The following is a 21,835-nucleotide window of genomic DNA, read 5'->3' as shown; positions in this document are numbered from 1 at the left end:
ATAGGCTGTTCAGGTGAAACCTGAACAGATGGTATCTTTTAACAATAACTGACACATGAGTTTGTTAAGGATCTCAATCTCTAGGAAACACACAGCTCTAAAGAGGAAAACAAAGAGGAACAGTTTTAGTCATCTACCTTATCTTTGTCTTCAACGACATCTGCCAAAACATCATCTGGATCCAGGATTCCTCCATCCGTGTATTCTAAGTGATGAATCTTCACCCAGTAGCCAGGATCCTATGGAAGAACAATCAACAAGTTTCACGACTCGAGCTTTTTAAAACTACATTTTAATTTTTTAAAAAATAATAAGTTGACTCATTAAAAATAGGCCCTAGTAATAAAATGTTTGAACACCATAAATAAATGTTACCTCTTTATTTCAATAAACATTTGGTATTTTTATCCTATTTCAGGTAAATCAGTAAATCAAAGTATACATATTTCATCAATTACCCTGGAAGATAAATCACCATGCAAAAATAAAGTGCCACTGTTATTTGAGAAGGAATTTCAAGAAAGTTTTTATAACTTCAAACAAGGTAATCGCAAGAATACTTTGGGGGGAAAAACGTCTTCTTGGGGGTACTCTGAAATGGGCTTAGAAATTCACACTCAGATTCTCAAAGCTGTAGGGGAGGAAAAAAAATCTAAGGGCAGAAATCTTTGATGGCAATCATCACTTTACAATCTATCAAGTGGAATGGGATAACCACTGACTTCTTCATCTTTTTAAATCTCCAGGCTGTATGCATGTCCTCAACTCCAAGATTTGAGATGACATCTGGAGCAAGGGCTCCACAGGGTGGCAAGTCGAACTGGGTTTGGAGCTGAAACAGTTCACTCAACCACAGTAGTGCTTTAGGAGATTTCCAAGTAATGTCTTAAAAAACCTACTCAGGAATGTAAGGACTAAGAAAAGGAAGTTATTTTCCTAATTCTATATGTGGCTACATACTCATGCTAGAACTCAGAATTAGATGATGTAGCTCATTGGGTTATTTACATACTGCCTATTTCCAGAAAAGATATGAAAGCCAACCATAATAATGAGACAAGAACATGAGCCAATGAATGAAGAAAAATATTAGTAAGTTTTTTACAGAATACCCAAGCTATCATCGATTTGGCTCTGTGATTCTCTGAAAGCTTCTCAAAGTGGGAAAATTTTGAGCTTTATATAAAGCACACAAAAAACAAATAACGTGCCAGTTTACAAGAAGGAAATTCTTCTAGGATAAAGCCCTAAGCCTTTACCAAATGAATCTTTATAAAGGAGAAGAACTAACACAGCCCACAGAATTCAACTGCAATATTACAAAAGCTAATAGAAATGATTGTCACAGAGCCTCCCCTTTACCCACTCCCTAATAAAAGGCAAGGGCATACTATATTAAATAAGAGTAAAGCTTTTAAAGCATCTATTCAGAGGGACACAGAAATGTGACCCAAGAACATAGCTTTTCAGTAATCTGACTAGATCAAGTCATAGGCTTAAAAAATCCAAAGGAATTCTTCTTAGATAGGCTTTTGACTTCAAAATTAAGTTTTCTATCAAGTATCTGACAAGCTATTCCAAGTAAAATGAAAGGAATTTCGTTGCATCTAATATTAGACTTATAGGTAGAAACACTAATGATTAGGAAACTTTAACTGCCTGGTTCTCTTGCCCTGAGAGATTGCCAAAAAAAAAAAAAAAAAAAAAAAGGCAGCCACTGTATAACCAGGTAAGAATAGCAAAGCACACCCATCGGTCAGATTCTTTAATCAGAGATCTAAACCAACTCAAGGTCAACGTGCTATAAAAGGTAAGCTAAGTACAACAGACTAGATTCTAAATAAGGAGAACACCAGAGTAGGCAAACACTATGTAACAGCCACTGGACCGTACAGAAAAGAAAGAGCTCCCCCAGTCATCTTTGGGAATTCAGTCTTTTGGCTATGGCCATGCTACGAGCAACATAGTTTTTCCAAATACACGCAGGACTTCTAATTGAAATCTACAGGGCATTACATTTCCTTGTAAAAATTGCCTTCTTACAAAGGGAGTGCAACTTAATTAATTTCTATTAATGTCCATTGAGTTGGGTTTTGATATATTACAACACTATAGATGAAATCTGTTGATTTTGACCATGTTTGTAAAAGGTGATGTATTATAAAGAGTTTGTTTTTTTTTTTTACATATTCAATTACTTAAAAGACCTCTATTAAGTTGTCTGCTTTTTTCTCATGCTACGTTTGTAAAAGCAGATTTTATCACCTAAGATTGAAGTAAACAACTACTCCCAACAATTGCAGTGTAAATTAAAATATGCCTGTTTTCCTGCCTAGAGGTAGGAACAGAAAGAAGAAAACCAAACACTCCAATTTAAAATAGGGAAACTCAGGAAGTAACGAAGGACAGGATCTGATCAGTAGCAAAGGGAGCAGACAAGAGGCAGCTCCATGGGGCCGTTAAGTCCCACAGCATTCTGCTATCCCACACGTCCGGCTCTAGGACGTTCTGGAAAATAAGCCCTAGGAGTTGTAACTAAGACATTTATTTCTAATGGACTAATTGTGATTCAAAAGAGTACAGGATTTGACAGTTTTGCAGAACTAAATCAAGTAATAAAGTTATTTTGATACATTTTGGAATAGTATATTCAATCCAAAAAAAAATTAAGTGAAATACATGGGCCAGAATATAAAAAGACTGTTTGCAACTCTAACACTGCCATCTCACTTTGGCACTGCCATTTTATACACTCTAGCAAAGAGTAGACTAATGATGAGCACACATCTAATTCTGAACGAAAACAGACAAGTTATATGAAAGGAGTCTCAGTTAATATTTTACATGTCCAAGGGAGGTAAATCAACAAACCCAGCGCGTACCAACTGTGATTTTGTCCCCACGGTATTTTCGCCATAGTGCTATAGATCACTTTAAGAATATACATACAATATTAGCAACCAACAGCCATTATAAGACCATAAATTCACCCTGACTCCTTTATGTATGTAAAAATTCAACCATTACCTTGCAGTCAAGATTGTGCATTCCATTTACTTAGTTTTATGACCATCAGGAATAAAACTGATCAAATATGAAAAGATGTTCACATATGCATCTTGTTTCACACAATCATTTGGGAAAGTTTACTGTATTTTTCAGGATCATGACATTAATTTACCTCTCTATTGCACAAATATCTGTAATACATAAAACTTAAATTATTTCAAAAATATCTGTACTAAAAATGTTATACAATAAATCTTAGAACTTATACTCCTAGGTTCTTAAAGTATTGAAAAAATAACATACAACACATTGCTTCCTCTATTTCTGATAGTTTCTTATCATTATTTTTAAATAATACATACTTAAATATTACTAGAACTTTAAAACTAAAAATAGCCACAAGGATGAATTGGAAAAGGAAACAAAAATATATGCATTATGGAAAGACCACAATTATAGGAAACTTGTAATTAATCAATGCAGAAATTGTTCCAAATAGGCACAGATATTAACAGCAACAAATATCCTTCACTGTGGGTAGAAGACATGAAATTTGACCCTATACCTTATAAAATCTCTATTAGCCAGAGTTCTGAAGAATAATAATTTTCACCTGCAATATCAGGAGGACTAGACTGAGAAGCCAGATACTAAGATGCTGTGACTACCAAGCACTGAGATGGTGTCAATCATCAAAAGAGAGAAGACATGGATGTTTCTAAGCTAAATGCGTCTGGCCCAAAAAAGAGAAAAAATAGCCTGCAATGGCAGCAGGTTCAAAAGTGAGGCAAGCACTACAAAGAGCGAGCCAGTGTTGGAAAAGAGCTGTATTTAGCAGTGGTGACAATTACAGAGCTCAGTAATGCAACTGGTTTTTCGGTGACTTCATGTTGTGACACAAATAATTGTACCTGTTGGAATACAAGAACAATTGCAAAATGAAAGTTAATGGATGGGGCGCGTGGGTGGCGCAGTCGGTTAAGCGTCCGACTTCAGCCAGGTCAGGATCTCGCGGTCCGTGAGTTCGAGCCCCGCGTCAGGCTCTGGGCTGATGGCTCAGAGCCTGGAGCCTGTTTCCGATTCTGTGTCTCCCTCTCTCTCTGCCCCTCCCCCATTCATGCTCTGTCTCTCTCTGTCCCCAAAATAAATAAACGTTCAAAAAAAAAAGAAAATTTAAAAAAAAAGTTAATGGAAAGTTAAATATTTTCTGTGTAGAATTTAATTTCATGAATTTGGTGAAATATATCCATAAAATGACATTTCACCATTTGATCGTCAGCATCGTCAAAGCAGATAACTTTAGTGGTTACTATAGGGCAGGTGCTATATGTACGATGAGTTTTATAGGATTAGCTTGTTTAACCTCAAACAGCCTCATGAAATAGTTATCAATCCATTTTACAGATGAGGAAAGCAAGGCATGGGCACGTGAACGGGCTTGCCCAAGGGTAAATGCTTAACAGCAGAGTCAAAATGTGTTTTTTAAACACAGCAAATAAGGGTTGGGGTTTTTTTTTTACTAATTAAAAAATATTAACAGAGGATTCTGGGTGTCTCAGTCCATTAAGAGTCCAGCTCCTGATTTTGGCTCAGGTCATGCTCTCACAGTTCCTGGGTTTGAGCCCCATGTCAGGCTCCACACTATCAGTGTGCTTGGGATTCTCTCTATCTCCCTCTCTTGGTACCCCTCCCCTGCTCAGGCTCATTCACTGACTCACTCTCTCTCTCAAAATAAATAAACTTAAAGAAAATTTAACAAAAATCACAACTGCCTAAGAATAAGGCAGGGGATCAGATCCATCTCTGTTGCTACTTAAGTAAATGGATCCGGGCAAGTCATCACTACTCTGGCCCTTAGTTCTTCATCCACAGTGAACATGAAGGCTCTCTGGCCTTCTGCACAACGCAGCACATGCAAGTCACAGTGTAGAGGACATGACAGGGCAATAATGGAAGGCCCCAAAATATTTCCCTAAGTGTGTCCAGTGTTTTCCAGGTGAGAGAAGCTTCAGAACATAATTCCTCATAATCATGAAATTAAATGGAGAAGAAATGGAAAAAGATCTTCCTGCTCAGAGCAGAGATGAAGCTTGAGGCATCAGAAATTAAAAAGAGAATTATGAAGGTTTTCATCCATGCACACTTTAACTACTTCTACCATAATCCTCTGCAGTTATTCTCCCAACTACTCCAGACCAAAAGAGAGTATGGTGCCCCAGAACACCAGCACCCAGGAAGGAGATAGTAGTCAGAACAAGTGTAGAGACTGTTTGGGGACAGGTACAGAGCAAGAGTCTCTGAATAACCAACCACAGACAGTGTAGGGAAAAAGCAGTTCCTGAAAACGATGCCTGAGCAAAGCCTAGCAGAGCAGCACTGACAACTGAAAGGACAGAATGAAGCCAGAAAAGGAAGTAACAAATCTTGATATTATGAGCTGGCCCTGACTTCAGAATATGCCTCTAATTTCCTGAAAAAGATTAACCAAGAGTATGACAGGAACACAAGTGATGCCATTTTAATCATGTTTCTAAGGAACTCAAGAGAACTAGAATTGCAACAAAGGTTTTTATGCTGGGTTGAAAGTAATACCCAGCAAACTCAACAGAATTAAAAACCTCAATTTATATAAAAAATAAACGTGAATAAGTCCACCTGTAAATTTACTCCAGCTTTAAAAATCTATGAACCTACCAAAAGAAACTTGATATAGCCATACCAATGTCAGATAAAGGAGACTTTAAGAAACATTACTAAAGGTAAAGGAGAACATTTCGTGATGATAAAAGGATCAATCCAATGGAAAGGAAGCAATTCTAAACCTAGGTACTTGATTAACTTCAATACATATGCTGCCAAAATGGACAGATATTTACAAAATAAATAAATAAACAAATCCACTTAACTATAGAGAACAAACTGAGGGTTACTGGAGGGGAGGGGATGCATTAAATGGGTGATCGGTATTAAGGAGGGCACTTGTGATGAGCACTGGGTGTTGTATGTAAGTGATGAATCACTAAATTCTACACCTGAAACTAATAGTATAATGGGTGTTAAACTGAAATTTAAATAAATCTTGAAGAACAAAAAAAAAATCTTTAAAAGTAAATCCAAAATCACAGTGAGACTTTTGGTAGGAAACAAAGATATAAATCACCTGACTAACACAATTAACAAAGGGACCTAACTTATTTATATTCCATACATATAAGACATCGTATCCATAAAGATTAGAAAAAACATTCTCTACAAGTGCATATGGAATATACACCCGATTTCAAAAGTCCAGCATCACTGAGAATATGTTCTTTGATCACAGTCAGAGTCAATTCCAGAAATACACCTATAAAATTCCAGGCTGTTTGGAAATACAGTTCCAAATAATCCAATTTGAAAAATAGTTCTTAACATAGAATAATTAAAACAGCATACAAAAAATTATGAGATGCAGCTAAAGCAGTGCTTAATGGCAAATTTATGGCCTTAAATGCAAATATGAGAAAAAAGAGAAGCTGAGCCCAAGAAGCTAGAAAAAGAGCTATTCAAACCCAAATACAGAGGGAAGGAAACAAAGAGAAAAAAAATAGGGGCACCTGGGTGGCTTGGTCAGTTAAGCGTCTGAATTTGGCTCAGGTCATGAGCTCTCGGTTCGTGAGCTCAAGTCCCATGTCGGGCTCTGTGCTGACAGCTCAGAGCCTGGAGCCTGCTTCAGATTCCGTGTCTCCCTCTCTCTCTCTCTGCCCCTCCCCCATTCATGCTCTCACCCTCCCCCCCAAAAATAAAATAAAAACATTGAAAAAAATTTAATAAAAAGAAAAAATAGAACAAAGTTGGTTCTATGAAAGGCTTGATAAAATTGGCAAATACCTAGCAAAACTGATCAAAAAACAAACAAAAAAGAAAAAACACACAAATTTCCACTATCAAGGAAAAAGACAAGCAATACCATCTTAGATTTTACAGCCATTAAACATATATGGTAAAAATTTAGACCTATAAAATTGGCAATGAAATGAACATTTGAAAAAAATACAACTTACCAAAACTGGCCAAAAATAGGAAACAGAAATACAAAGACAACAATTAAATTTTAAAACTTTCCCATAAAGAACCAGACTCAGATTACTTCACAGATAATATCTTCCTAATGTTTAAGGAAGAAAGGGTGTCACTCTCATACAAATACTTCTAGAAACTACAAGAGAAGAAATTTCCCATCCCTTTTTTTTAAGTGTATTTTTATTTATTTTGAGAGGGGACGTGGGGGAGCACAAACAGGGAAGGGGCAGAGAGAAATGGAGACAGAATCCCAAGCAGGCTCTGCAAGGCCAACGCAGAGCCCGATTCGGGGCTGGGACCCACAAACTGTGAGTTCATGACCCGAGCCTAAGTCAAGAATCAGATGCTTAACTGACAGGCGCCTCTCCCATCCTTTTTTATGAGGACAATGTAACCTGGATACAAAGGCCTTACAAGGGCATTATACAAAAATTATAAAATTTACAAAAATTTGCATATGGATAAATATGAAAAAAATCTCAAATAAAATATGTGTAAATCAAAATTCAGTGATATACGTAAAGGATTTACTCCCTTAATGCAAGAGTGGTTTAAAATTCAAAAATCAACTGAGGTAGTCACCTAATGAGTAAAGGAAAAAAGGATAAAAATTAGATGATCACAATGGATTCACTTGAGACTATTCACCACCAATTCACAATAAAAAGTATATTAGCAAACAAGGCAAACCTACAATTAAGGCAAACCAGTAACAGAAAACTCAAAAATTAAAAAACAGCAACATTTATAATAGCATCATCAAATCAAATATCTAGGAATAAGTCTAACAAAAATGCATAAAACCTTTATGCTAAAACTTACCAATTTTTACAAAAAACTAAAGAACAGTTTCAAGGATTAACAGAGTCAATATTCTGAAGATGTTCATCTTGCCCCAAATTGATTAAGGATGAGTTAGGGTTATGACCAACCAGAATTCTCAGACACTGATCGCTGGAGTGTACATTTTATTAAACTGTTGAACATAAACATCCTGCATAGCTCAGCAATCCCACTCCTAGATATATATATATCCAACAGAAGCAAGTATATAGAATTACCAAAACACATGTCCTGTAAGATTCATAAGAGAAATCCTAATAACCTAAAAATCTGGAAATAGCCCAAATATTCATCACCAGTAAAATGAGTAAGCACCATGTCCATGCAGCAGAGTACTAAATATCAACAAGAATGAATAAACTACAACTTTATGCAGCAATATGGGTGAATCTCACAGCGTAACACTGATGGGAGTCAAATACTCAAAAAAGTACATACACTGATTCCATCAAGAAGCTCTAAAACAGGCAGAATTATTTCATAACGTTAGAAGTCAGGAGACTGATTACCCCTTGAGAGGGAAAGGGCAATGAGTGGAAAATGGGCACAAAGGGGCTTCTAGAGTCATGGTTTATTTCTTGATGTGCTGGCTACACTTACTTGTGCACTTTTTTGTATGTGTGGTATACTTTAAAAATCTTTTCATAATTTAAGGACTCTTTGCTTCAAAAAATAGGATTTCTTTTTAAAACTGAAATACATAATGGTTCCCTTCACACATGACCATGACTACAAATAATTAAACAAGACCTCTAAAAAAGCTGTTTAGAACTAGCTTCCTTAAATTATAAGAACAAATCTTAGGGCAAATAAAAGAAAGGAATGTAACAGTCCCAAAAGACAGAGAGGCTGGGTTCCCCCACCCACAGAAAACATAGCTTACTGACCATCAATCATTCAAAACTTATAAGACCCAGAGAGGAGGCTTAATGAACCACAGGCTTAAATGAGTCAACAGTGTGACAAATACGTTAAATATGTTACCACTATCGTGAGCTATGATAATAGTACTGTGTCCAAAACAGAGCAAGTAATAATCTCATTCTATACTAAGTGGACACACCACATTTATAGTATTTTCTTCAAAATTTAAGGGGTGGTCATTAGCGAACTGGAGAACACCAATATGGGTGAATGGAAAAAGGTCAGCTCATTCATCTTAAGACATGATTTAGGTTTGTTTAAACCGTAGAACACAAAGGAAAATGTTTTTGCTATTTCAAACATAGAACCACAGTTTATGGGGCACTGGGCTCTTCAAGTTATCAGACAAAAATCTCTTATTGTCAAGATTATCACTGGTAATCTCTCAGGGAGATACCATATCGGAGACAAACATCTCTCTTGAGTCTAACACTACCTGCTTTTCAACTAGGACTGGCAAATTACTGTATTTTCAGTTAAGCACCAGATAAATTATCTGGATTATACTGCAGACAATGTGAGAATTACACATAATCCTAACGTAAGTGAGAATTATATATGTAATGTAATTACTTATGGAAGTGAGAATTACATAATCCTAAAGAGCCCTTCTGACTCTCAAACCTACAGCATCTAGAACCTCAAAGTTCCTTGGGGCTTTGAACCTAAAGTTAGAGAGCTTCTGGCAAGAAGAAATCTCTTCTGTATTATAAGAATAATGTTTTCCACATAGGGAATAGAGTCGATGGTGTAATAGGGCATGGTGACAGATGGTAGCTACACTCGTAAGCATAATGTACAGAGCTGTTGAATCACTATGTTGTACACCTGAAACTAATGTAACATTGTGCATCGACTATACTTCAATTAAAAAAAAAAAAAAGTTTTCAGAAGTTCAGCATGATTCCACAGTTATAGAGCATCTCCAAGCAGAAAGTCTGAGCAAAACAAATTTTACATGTCTCAATCTATCAGTTATTCTGTGTCTTGCTGTGTAACCTGAAAATTCACTAATTTATGAACAGATTTAAAGAAAGGGGTCTTCTACAATCCTAGGTAACAGAATTACTCTGGTAGAGAAACAAAATGAAAACCTGAGAATTTTATATTACGTACCTTGTACTAAATAGGCTACTTTCTCACTCTAAAACAACTCTTCCCTACTGACGACCCCAAATGTGGGGTTTTCAATCCTTGACTAGTAAATTCACGAGTTCAGAAACTCATAGGAATCCACCGGCTATGAGCGGATTCTTATCGACAGACCACCGAGACCGGTCCTCCCATCTTACTGGGGGAGAGGGGCGGGGACACCAGAATAAAAGATGAAGCCACAAAGAAGGTTGTGGTTGGCTTGTGCTATCCCATCTTAAACAAAAGTAGTCTCCATATGAGAGCACCAACAATTCCAGGGTAAGTTTTCGATTTTATCTCATAATCCAAATTTTGATACTACTACTTACTCTCCTTTTCAAGTAGGAAGAAAAATATTTAAGCATCAAGGCATATACTTCACTTTCTATTTCATTTATCAACTAAATATTAAAAGAGAATGTTAATCACCTCATGCCATTTCTCATTCAGTTTCGTGAAGTAACCATAATCTCAGTTTTCTTTGTATAAAGAAATGTAAAGGTTCACTTAAAGGTTCATTTTTTTTTCATCCTGGAATTAACCTAAACTTATTTGAGGAAAAAAAGGTCCAGATATTTAAGTTCTTTTTTTTAAGGACAATTTTTAATTATTTTAAAACCTACTGCCTACATCATCACAGTACACTCACTTTACAAGAATATGGAAATTTCCTTTTTCTATGAATTTAAGAGTTAAATGCATAAAAGTTTAAGTCCTATGTAAATCTTCAGGATTAAATGCATTATAATCTTAAAATCAAAGGTCTATCAGGAAAATCAAATGTTAAAGTCTGAAATTAACAAAAATTGTACTTGTATTTAATTGACACATCTATTTCAAAAATTTCCCAGTATGAAATACTTCCAAAACATTAAACCATTACTAATTTAGTAATGCTGAAATACGGTGTTTCAAAACAATTTTAAAGAAAACAGCTGATTTTCTTTTTTAAATCCTGTTTTCCGTTAATTGTTTTCAATGAAATTTTATAGTCCAAAGACCTGGATGCCAAGGTTTTAGAAGCCTGTGTGGTCCAAAGGAATGCAAAGCCCACAGCCAAAGAATGGAAGCAGCCACGTCCCCAAAGAGAAGGAGAAGCTATAACTTTTTAAATAATTTATTATGAAACCCTAAAAAGCATTCTGCTATGAAATGAATTTTAATAGGAATTTGAGAATGCAAATTCATACAACTCAAGCTTTGCTGAATGTAGCCAATTAAATCCCACCATTATTGCTGCTATGATGCCAGCATCTTTGTAAGGTAATTCCAAAGTACAGTTTGACAGATAATGTTAATTGTGTGTGTATCTTTATGTATATAAATGAATGAAGATTTAAAGTATTCTACAAGTACCCAAGATGGACTCCAGATCTTTATTCAAACACAGAAAGTTTTATGCTTCATCACTGAAGAAATCAAGACATAGAAAAGAGAATTTTAATTTATATCAGAAGAGGTACTGCTGTGTTTATAAAAACATGTAGCTCTAAGAGAAACATAAAGACATCATCAACTGTATTCCTGCTCACTGTGTATAAAACTTCTTTTCAGTATGGCAATCATAGGAATGGTGAAGGATTAGCAGCCTCTGATTTTCAGAAGTATTGACATACTATTCCCACTACTGTTAACTCTGTTTTTCCAACAACAGGGCCATTCCTCCAGAATCCAATGGATGGAACACTGATGAAACTAAAAAGAACACAGAAAGCACAGGAAAGGAAGCAGGAAAAGCTGAACACAAGTACCCCATGTTCAGAGCATTCGAGTCTTGCTACCCCATCCAACTACAGAAAGCTAGTGGTCTTCCTCCCCAGCCACTCCTCATAGGCAGTTAGGGGAATATGTGCCTCCAAAATGAGAGATACGGGAAACAGAGGACCCAACACCAAAGACATGAGAAAGGAATGCCCGCCTAAGAAATAGTGATAGCAATTAATATTACAGCCATGCAGGAGTTTGGGGAGCAACGGATCTTGACAGGATCAGCACAATGAAGGGCTTCAGGAGTGAGGTTATCAAGGAACTACACAAAATTGTCAGATTTTATGGCAGACTTAAATCTAAAGAAAACGGTACTACAGAGCCATTTTCTGCCACTATTAGGAGAGAAAAGAAAGCATGAGACTCAAAGAAAACTAAGCAAATCAAATAGGTTAATTTCAGGGAAAACAAAAATTTGTACGGGACAGGAAGGAATCATAGTTATTGGCTGAAGAGTAAACATCTGCATGGCTACTGTAGTAAAAACACTGAATATAGAGTTGACCAAACATTCCAACAATTTTGGGCAACCATGGGGTAGAAAAACGGAAAAAGGATAAGAAAGTTATAATTTTCAGGTACCCTAATAGGATATAAAAAATTGATGAACAAAGAGATAGCAGTAAGTTCTTTATTTGTAAATAAAAACCCACTGCCATCCCTTGGTTCACAAATTATTTAAAATTATTACTACCTAAAAAAGGTATTATTAGTACCTAAAAAAGACAGCTAAAAAAAAAAAAAAAAAAGGTTGAGGGTGGGTGCTTCTTAGAAGCAGCCTGGTGGGAGAATCCATAAACCCCTGTTTTTAGTTTGGGGCCTTTTAGCACTATTTGACCTTTCAAACTAGAAATGGGCAAACTATGGGCCACAGGCCAAATCCTGCCCATCATCCATTTTTGTAAATTAAGTTTAGTGAAACACGGCCATGCTCACTCATGTGAGCATCTGAATGGCTGCTTTCACACTGCAACCGCGGAGGTGTCATATGGGCTTGCACAGGCTAAACTATTTACAATCTGGCTCTTTACAAAAAGAGTTTGCCAACTCCTGCTTTAAACCGTGTGTAAGAATTACTTTGATTGTAAAAATTAAACGGTACAGAGGGGTGGTCCACGGTATTCTCCAGGAGCAACTCTTTTAGGCATCTGTTTTAGTCTAACTAAATGTTAGCTCCTCTCTAAATAAGCACTTCTCACAGTCTCAATGACTTCAGAAATCACCTTTTGACTTTGATATCATGAAGGCAACTAAGTAGAGTCCTCCAATTTCCCCATCCTTCTTTCTCCCAATACTGTTATTCAAATATATGTCCTTTAAAGGCTACTTTTATCTTTAGTGAATAACTTAAACTTCTATTTTTAATTCTATCATCTAAAGACTGCATTTCTTCATTCCTCAGAGTAAAAGAGAACATCACAGTCCCTACTCTTCTGCCCTTCTGCCCTTTTACTTTCCATATCTGTCATCTCTACCTTATACATTATCAAAGTGGAAAACATTTGCATTCTCCTCTGTAATGATAACCATACTTTGTCTATAATCAGATTCCAAAAGTTGAAAGCCAATGGCTGGTATTGACATTTATGGCAGCCAAAGGAATCGTGTTCTCTGATGAACCAAACAGGAGATGACTGTCTGTCATTCCTTACGGTGCTAATGTCATACCCCCTAAGACATTCCAATAAGAATGTTCAAATACATTCTCCTTGTTACAGTCTACCTTTTGCCAAAAATAATGTCAGGTTACTTTAATATGCAAGTCATAAGAGTTGACCTCAATATCAAAAAATGTATAGTAAATTATTCCAAAATATATTTTTATAGTATTTTCTATATATAGTATATATACATTTACACATATGTGTGTATATATGTATATATGGTCACAAAATGCAGGTGGATATAAAAACATTCAATGGTAAACAGATTGTGCCCAATTTTATACAGGCAAGAAATAGCACTCTCTTTGAAAATGAGCATGGTTGCCTTTGATAAAATGAAAATAGGCTAATTTTTCTAGGAAAATTATAAATGCCTGGTATCTAGAATATGAGAAGTACTTCCTATAGCTCAATAGTAATAAATAAGGATACTATTCATTTCCTATTCCTCCTAGAACAAATCGTCACTAACTTAGTACCTTAAAGTTACTGTCTTATAGTTCTATAGCTCTCATGTCTGATGCCCTTCTCGCTGGACTAAAATCAAGTTGTCAGTGGAGCTGAATTCCTAATTTGGGGGCTCTTGGGCAGGATCTGTTCCTTGGCCTTTTTAGCATTTCTCACATTCTTTGGGTCAAGGCCTTCCTTCTACCTTTAAAGCTAGGAATGGCCAGCCCAGTCTGACCTCTTCTGATTAATTCTCCCACATACAAGGATTCTTGTGATTCCATAGGGCCCATCAGGATAATGCGAGACAATCTCCCTATCTCCAAGTTAACTGATTAGCAATCTTATTTCCATATGCCACCTTAATTCTCATTTGCCATGTAACATAATATATACACAGGTTCTGACAATAAGGAAGTAAACAACTTTGGGAGGCCATTATTTTGCCTAGAACAGGAGTCAAATATAGTATACTGTTGTTGTTTTTTTAAGTGTCTTTTTTTGAAGCGTCTTAATTTTGCGTAGAACCAGGAGTCAAATACATTATACTGTCTTTTTTTTAAGTGCCTTTTTTTAAAGTGTCTCTATTGCTCCAAATTAAATATGAATAAAAATTAGTACATCAGAAGACCCATCTCAAGAGTTGTGTTTGGAATAAAAAGGGTTATAATTTAGGTTAACTAACTAACTAGAAGACACATGTTCAGAAATTTTCAGTGTTAATTTAGAAGCCCAGCCATCATGAAATGTTGGGTCACATTCACTTTTGGCCTAACATTCCAGCAAATGTTACCCAAGAGCAGCAGTAGTTTTGGATTTTTTTAATGTTTGTTTATTATTTTGAGAGACAGAGATAGATAGAGCATGGGTGGAGGAGGGGCAGAGAGAGAGGGAGACACACAATCCGAAGCGGACTCCAGGTTCTGAGCTGTCAGCCACAGAGCCCCATGCGTGGCTCAAACCCACCGACCGCGAGATCATGACCTGAGGTGAAGTTGGCTCCTTAACCAACTGAACCACTCAGGCACCCAGCAGCACTAGTTTTGAAACAGTCCAAGACATAACAGAGATATGAAATAGAGATAGAAAATCTAGGGATGAAATAAAATATAAAATTGGGTCAGTGATAACTTAAAGTATATCAAAAACTTAGTAACCTGAAGCACAAAGGCACTAACCAATCACAACAGATGCCAGCTAAGGAAGGCCAATCTGATGTCACCAGTAGGCTATGTCAAGCCCACACATTTGATCTCTAGAGCCACACTTACCAATGGGAAAGAACTCCCGGCCGAACTTTCTCTCCTCTATTGCGCTTACTCAATCTTTTCAGATTGGAAAAATTACTAGATCCTAGATCACCTCAACAGTGAGTCATGCTTCATAAACTTGGAAGAAGGCTTATTTATTTATACCTCTTTCCACAATGGAACATGGAAGTTTATCATCAAATCATCCCTTGCTTTCTTTTTTCTATATAAAACTAACCAAAATTTTGATTTTCTTCATAACTACCTCATTAAGTATACTTTTTCTTACTCCTCTCTGAAATTTTTACAAGTCCTTCACATGCTAAAAGACGGAGTCCAAAACATAAAAGGCACAGCCAAAGTCACAGCGAGAATACCAAGTTCTACTACAAAATACCAAGATTCTACTACTTTTCACTATTTATGGCTCCCCATGGAAATCAGAGGCTAACAAAAAAAAAAACAGAAAGGAACAACACAAACAGGTAATACTTGAAGTCAAGAGAATATAAGACTCCTGGAGAATCAGAGAAAAAAATTACACAATGGAGCAAAGGCAGTGCTTTCAGGAAACTTATACAATTGCATTCATATTAGAAAAGAAAAATGAATCTAAAATGAATATTCTAAATTTCCATTTCAGGAAACTAAAGAAAAAAGGAGCAAATACAAATTAAACAACAAAATTGCAGCACAAATCAATGAAACTGACAATGAATAATCAATAGAGAAATATCAATAAATACAAGCGGATTCTTTACACCAAGAAAAAAGAGACTACTCAAGTTACCAGTATCAGAAATGAAAGAGAGGACATCACTACAACTCCACTGGACATTAGAAGAAAAATAAGAGAACTCTCTGAAAAACTCTATGTGCACAAGTTTGATAACCTTAATGAAATGGACCAATTCTTTGGCAGGCACAATCTGCCACAACTCGCACAAGAAGAAATACACAATATAAATAAACCTGTATCTATTAAGTTGAACTGTTAATTGATAACCTTCCAGAACAAAAAGCGCCAGGTTAATATGGGTTCACTGATGAATTTTGCCAAACATTTAAGAAAGAAATGATAAAATTGTCTTTAAAAAATCATACAAGTTCTCTAAAATCACCGTCAGAAGACAGAAGCAGAGGGAATACACCCTAACTCATTCTGTGAGGCCATCATTACCCTAATATTAAAATGAGACGAAGACATCAAGAAACCCAGACCAATCTCTCTCAAGAACATATATATAAAAATCCACAACAAAACATTAGCAAACTGAAAACAACTGTGAATGAAAATAGCTGTACACTGCTACCATCGACTCAGATTTACTGTAGGTATGCCAAGCTTGTTTCATGTTTAATAATCAATTAATGTAATCCAGCACATCAATATGCAAAGATCACATGATCATGTCAATAAATGCAGAAAAAAATTAGACAAAATGCAATACCTGCTCGTGATAAAAACTCCAAGCAAGGAGGATTAGTGAGGAACTTCCTCAACTTCATAAGTAATATCTTCAAAAAATCTACGGCTAACATACTTGGTGGTGAGAAAGCGGAAGTTTCCCACGAAGATCAAATACAAGGCAAAGGGGTGCCTGAGTGGCTCAGTCGGTTAAGTGTCCAACTCTTGATTTTGGATCAGGTCATGATCTGAAGGTTGTGAGATCAAGCCCTGTGTCAGTCTCTACACTGAGCATGGAGGCTGCTTGGGATTCTCTCTCTCTCCCTCTCTCTCTCTCTATGCCTCTCCCCTACTCACGTGTATGCTCTCTCTCACTCTCTCTCGCTCTCTCAAAATATATAAGCACTTTAAAAAATTGCCCAAACACCTTCACGGTTAACCTCACCAAAGAATATATACAGATGACATTTAAAAAAGCACATAAAAAATGTTCCACATCATGTCAGGGAAATGCAAATTAATACAATGAGATACCACTACATACCCATTAGAATGGCCAAAGTCCAGAAAGCTGAAAATACTAAATGCTCACAGGCATGTGGAACAACATGAAATCTCATTCACTGGTGGGAATGTAAAATAGCACAGACACTTTGTAAGACACTTCGGTGGTTTCTTACAAAACTAAACACACCTTTATCATATACTTCAGTAATCAAGCTCCTTGGTATTTACCCAAAGGAGTTGAAAACGTATGTCCACATGAAAACCTGCACGTGGATGTTTATTGCTGTATTATTCATAATTGCCAAAATCTGGAAGCCACCAAGAGCCCTTCAGTAAGTGGGTAAATAAAATAAACTGTGGTATGTTGAGATAATGAAATATTATTCAGCACTAAAATAAGCTATCAAGCCATTAAAAGACATAGAAGATCCTTAAATGTATATTACTAAGTGAAAGCCAATCTGAAAAGGCTACATACAATATGATTCCCATGTCATATACATTCTGGAAAAGGCAAAACTAGAGGGACAGTAAAAAGATCAGTGGTTGCCAGAGGTTGGGGCAGAGGAGGGATGAATAGGCAGAGCACAGAATTTTTAGGGCAATGAAAAGACAGAAGTACATTCTATATGTCTGGACAAAAGTATGACAACACCAAGAGTGAACCGTAATGTGGACTATGGACGATTATGATGTGCAATGTAGGTTCATCAATTATAACAAGTGTACTACTCTAGTAAGTGCTGATAATGGGGGAGGCTATGTGTAGGGGAGAGGGTAAGAGTTTATGGGAAATCTCTGTAACTTCCCCTCAATTTTGCCATGAATCTTAAACTGCTCCAAAAATATAGTCATATTTTTTTAAGTAGATGGTTCCCAAACACATCTCTACCAAGACTTATTACTGAGATCCACTGTGACATCTCAACATAGATACTTTATAGATGCCTTAAATCTACCTGCTGAAACTGAGTACATGCATGACCTTTCACCCTCTACACATTTCTTTTCTCAGTGAATGACAGTACTTTTGCAGTTATGTGAGCTAAAAGTTTAGGATTCATCTAAACCCATCTCCCTTACCTCTCTATGAAATCCATCCACAAATTCTGTCAATTGTTTTTTTCTAAATCTACTTCAAATCTGTCCACTTTTCCTCCTCACTTCCACAACTACCTCCCTAGTAAAGTTAACCACCCTCTCTTGTCCACATTACAGCAATAGTCAACCAATGGTCTGTCTACATCTACTCTCTTCTCTTCAAATACTTTGTGGCCTTCCTAAAGTCATGTACTTAGAATCCTACTGCTGCTTCAATCCAAAAAGTTCTTCTTCCTTGCCTGAAATGACCATTCTTCTTTCTCTCCCTATTTAAATCTTAGCTATCATTTCTCTAGGCCCAACTCAGATACTTCCTCATCTCACATGTAAACCCTTCCCCAATCTCCCACCAGAATTTCCCTCTACAAAGCCCTTATGTTACCTCGTTCACACTTTGCGCATATAGGTTTCATTTTGCCTCTATGACCAGTTGTATGTATGTTTCATTCTCAAGTGTACAGGCAATGTCTTCATCACCTTAATATACTTCCTTTACTTCCCCACTCAAGAGCCCAACCCAGCATTACAATTGCAGCACGAGCTCAACAAGCAGCACACTCAATTACTGGTGACTGTCATATGCATAATGTCCTATTGAGACATAAGGCAAATGGTTAGGATCAGAGTAAGATCAAGAAAGGAAAACTGCACCAGCCAACAACAGGAAACAATCACCAAACAATCATCTGTCCAAGGACCAATGCAGAGTCACAAAATTTTTAAGAGTCTGTAACCGCTCACACATTGCCCAGGATGTTCCTCCAGTGTCCTTGATATCCTGTGAAACATGTTAAGAAATGTGCCACTCAACATCAGTGCTAAACCTTATTTATCCCAGTAATTTCTACATCCTTGCAATACAGCTTTCCTATGAGTATATGAAAATTACCGGTTAGAGGTTACAAATCGTTTCATCAAAAAAGAACTTTAATCAAATTGTTTCATTTTGCAGCTGAGGAAACTGAGGCCCAGAGTAGGTGAACGGATTCCCTGAAGCCACAAGATTGGCCAGTGGCAGAGCCAGGATTATAGCACAATTTTCCTGAGTCTGGGTCTAAAGAGTTGGCACTTGATGCTCTGTGATCTGTGTAGAATAGAAGCAGTCATAGGCATGGATAATTGGAATGGTTGGAATTTTTTATCCACCGGTTGAAGAATGTGGCTCACTGCTTCCAAAGTAAGAAAATCTGCCATTGGGTGTAGGGCCACAGCTCTGAACCAGATGGCACAGAAGAGCCATGCCAGGAAGAATATCCTTATTCTGCTGGCGGAGTCCCTGTAAGCCCTTTCAAGGGGAGCCAAACAGCTGTAGGGTGGGGCATTCCTGGACAGGACTCCGCCTTCCATATGGTCAATAGCCACAGCCTATCCTTCAAGGCTATACCAACACCTTTCAAAAATTTTATACTTTTTAATCATTTTTTAAAACAATGAAGTGGGGACATTTTGTACTTTTCAAAGAATTTTAAAAGCCTGGCATAAAGAACAAAGTCAAAAAAATATCAAGAACGTCACAGCCATAAACATGATTAATACACTGCAGGATACTGAAAAGCCACTCCCCAAAATTCTTAACATTTCTAAATCAGTACAGACATCCTCTCCAGTCTTCTTCATAAGGGCAATGAAAAAGCAAATGAAAACTGAACCCAGCAAATACTCACATCAAATATTTACATATGCCAAAGTTCCTATTAAACACAGGCTTTTAAACTAATGCCCAATAAACAAGAAGAAAAAGTAAAAAAGAAAGGGGAGAGCGCTAAAATACACTGATTAGTCCTTGGTCTGCCTCATTCTACCTCATCCTGTATGTACTCACTAATGAGCAGAGGAGACAAATTCTTACTATGCCTGCTCTCTGACATTCACATACCCAACAAAACTATTATCAGGAAATACAGCCAAAGGACTAAGCCCTGCTAATGAGTCCAAATTCTCAGAAGCTATTTGCCTTAAGTTCTTCAAAACAGATTTTAACAGGGCCAATATGCGCGTATAAGGAAAGTTCCTTGAAAACCAGAATCAATTTTTAAAAGTAGAAATAAAAATATCCTTTCATTGTAAGTGCTTTTATACGCTGCATCACCTTTCACTATCATGTCCAACAGGAAAATCAGCATTCTTCACCACATTAGATCAACGATCAAAAGTTTGCCTTTAATAACTAACTTACAGGGAGAGTGGCAAGCATATAGTTGTGCCCCAGCTGCCAAGATTTTTATTTGCTTTTCGTATTCGCAGACCACACTTCTACAGCTCATTTGGTATACACAAACACAATAGATATTCCCAGATGAAATATAGGTATTTCTCCCTTTCTTAAAAAAAAAAAAAAATCTAGCGTCTGTGCACAAGCAACTGATGTTTTTATTCTATATTCATTGTTATCACCCCAGACATTTTCTGCCTTGTCATCTACCTTTGAGATTTGAATAAAGAATCTGAGATTCAGGGATGTACTGCAGAGCACGATGACTATAGGTAAAAATACTGAACTGTGTATTTAGAAGTCGGTAAGAGACTAGATCTTAAAAGTTCTCATCACAAAAATAGTTTGTAACTATGATGACAGAAGTTAACTAGACTCACTGTGGTGATTATTTCACAACACATGCAAATATTGTTGCATGTTGTAGAAGCTATCTCAATTAAAAAAGCAGAGATTCTCAGAATAAAACCTGTCCATTGATGTAACTAACCAATGAACAAGTCATTAATAAGGTTATCGTGTCAAAGTAATAATTTTAACCTCAGATTGTGAATCAAATAAAAATTCCACCAAATTAGGGACCCTATTGTTTGAACAACATGAGTCTGTCATGTTTGAATATTGAAAATAAGACTTCTCATTGTTTTATATGTGCTGTCCATTACTTGTACACTTAATGTTTTCTCCAACTTCAACTAATGTACATGTGTCCAAAAAAACGACTATTCTGAGGGCACCATTTGATTCTAGAATAGTGACAATGGATGTGACCGCTAAAATTAGAACTGGTAAAGGCTTAAGTTCCCAATTAATAAATTGTAATTTTAAAAACAGTTGTTATCTACTATGCGTGACACATTCTGGTAGCTGCTTTGTACATAATGACGTTAGTCTTTACAGGTAAACATTACTAACACTTGTACACAGATGAGGATAAGGCTCAGAGACATAGCACACCTCATAAAAGGTTCAAGAGCTGGTAAGTAAAAGAACCACACCTGGAATTTACAAGCTGAGGTCAATTCACACATTTTAAAATCAGAACAAATAATTAGTGAAATGATTTCCTTCATTTGGTAAAAAAGTCAGTAGATTTAATACAGTGTAGCTTCTAGAAGTAGACTTAACCTTAACCCTTATATTTCACAGTATAGATGTCACTTCAGCAAATAAGTACTGACACTCTAACAGAGGACAGGATTGAACTTTTTGCCAAGACAGTATTAAAATTCAATAGAAAACTATCTCAATGCAGAGCTCAGGATAAGCTATTGGGAACCTCAAAAAGATAAGGGAAACTCATTCATAAAAGGATGGGCAACGATGGCAACAGATATGTGAGCCAACAAGTAGGAACAGACTGGAAAAAGGGTACTGAGGTTCCAACTTGGACTAGGCTCATCCCACTTACTCCCATAATATTTAAATAAGGAATGACTAAACTATGGTTAATGTAAAGATAACTATTTGCTTAATTTGGGTGCTTGGATAAAGGAGGAAAAGTAGC

The 21,835-nt window shown here is 36.5% G+C and overlaps 1 protein-coding gene across 8 annotated transcripts in view; it reads right to left on the bottom strand.

Annotated features, from left to right (window-relative positions):
* PARD3B (par-3 family cell polarity regulator beta) overlaps positions 1 to 21,835 on the bottom strand; it is a 997,127-nt gene that overhangs the window by 852,349 nt on the left and 122,943 nt on the right. For all 8 annotated transcript variants that reach the window (XM_053215665.1, XM_015074145.3, XM_053215667.1 and 5 more), the window contains one exon: positions 138 to 239. In XM_053215665.1, coding sequence (XP_053071640.1) covers positions 138 to 239 — 102 coding nt within the window. The remainder of the gene's footprint in view (positions 1 to 137; positions 240 to 21,835) is intronic.

The sequence above is a fragment of the Acinonyx jubatus genome, chromosome C1 (genome assembly GCF_027475565.1).
Source record: "Acinonyx jubatus isolate Ajub_Pintada_27869175 chromosome C1, VMU_Ajub_asm_v1.0, whole genome shotgun sequence".
Classification (NCBI taxonomy): Eukaryota; Metazoa; Chordata; class Mammalia; order Carnivora; family Felidae; genus Acinonyx; species Acinonyx jubatus.
The sequence above is the reverse complement of the archived record's forward strand: the minus strand, read 5'-3'. Positions and strand labels throughout refer to the sequence as shown.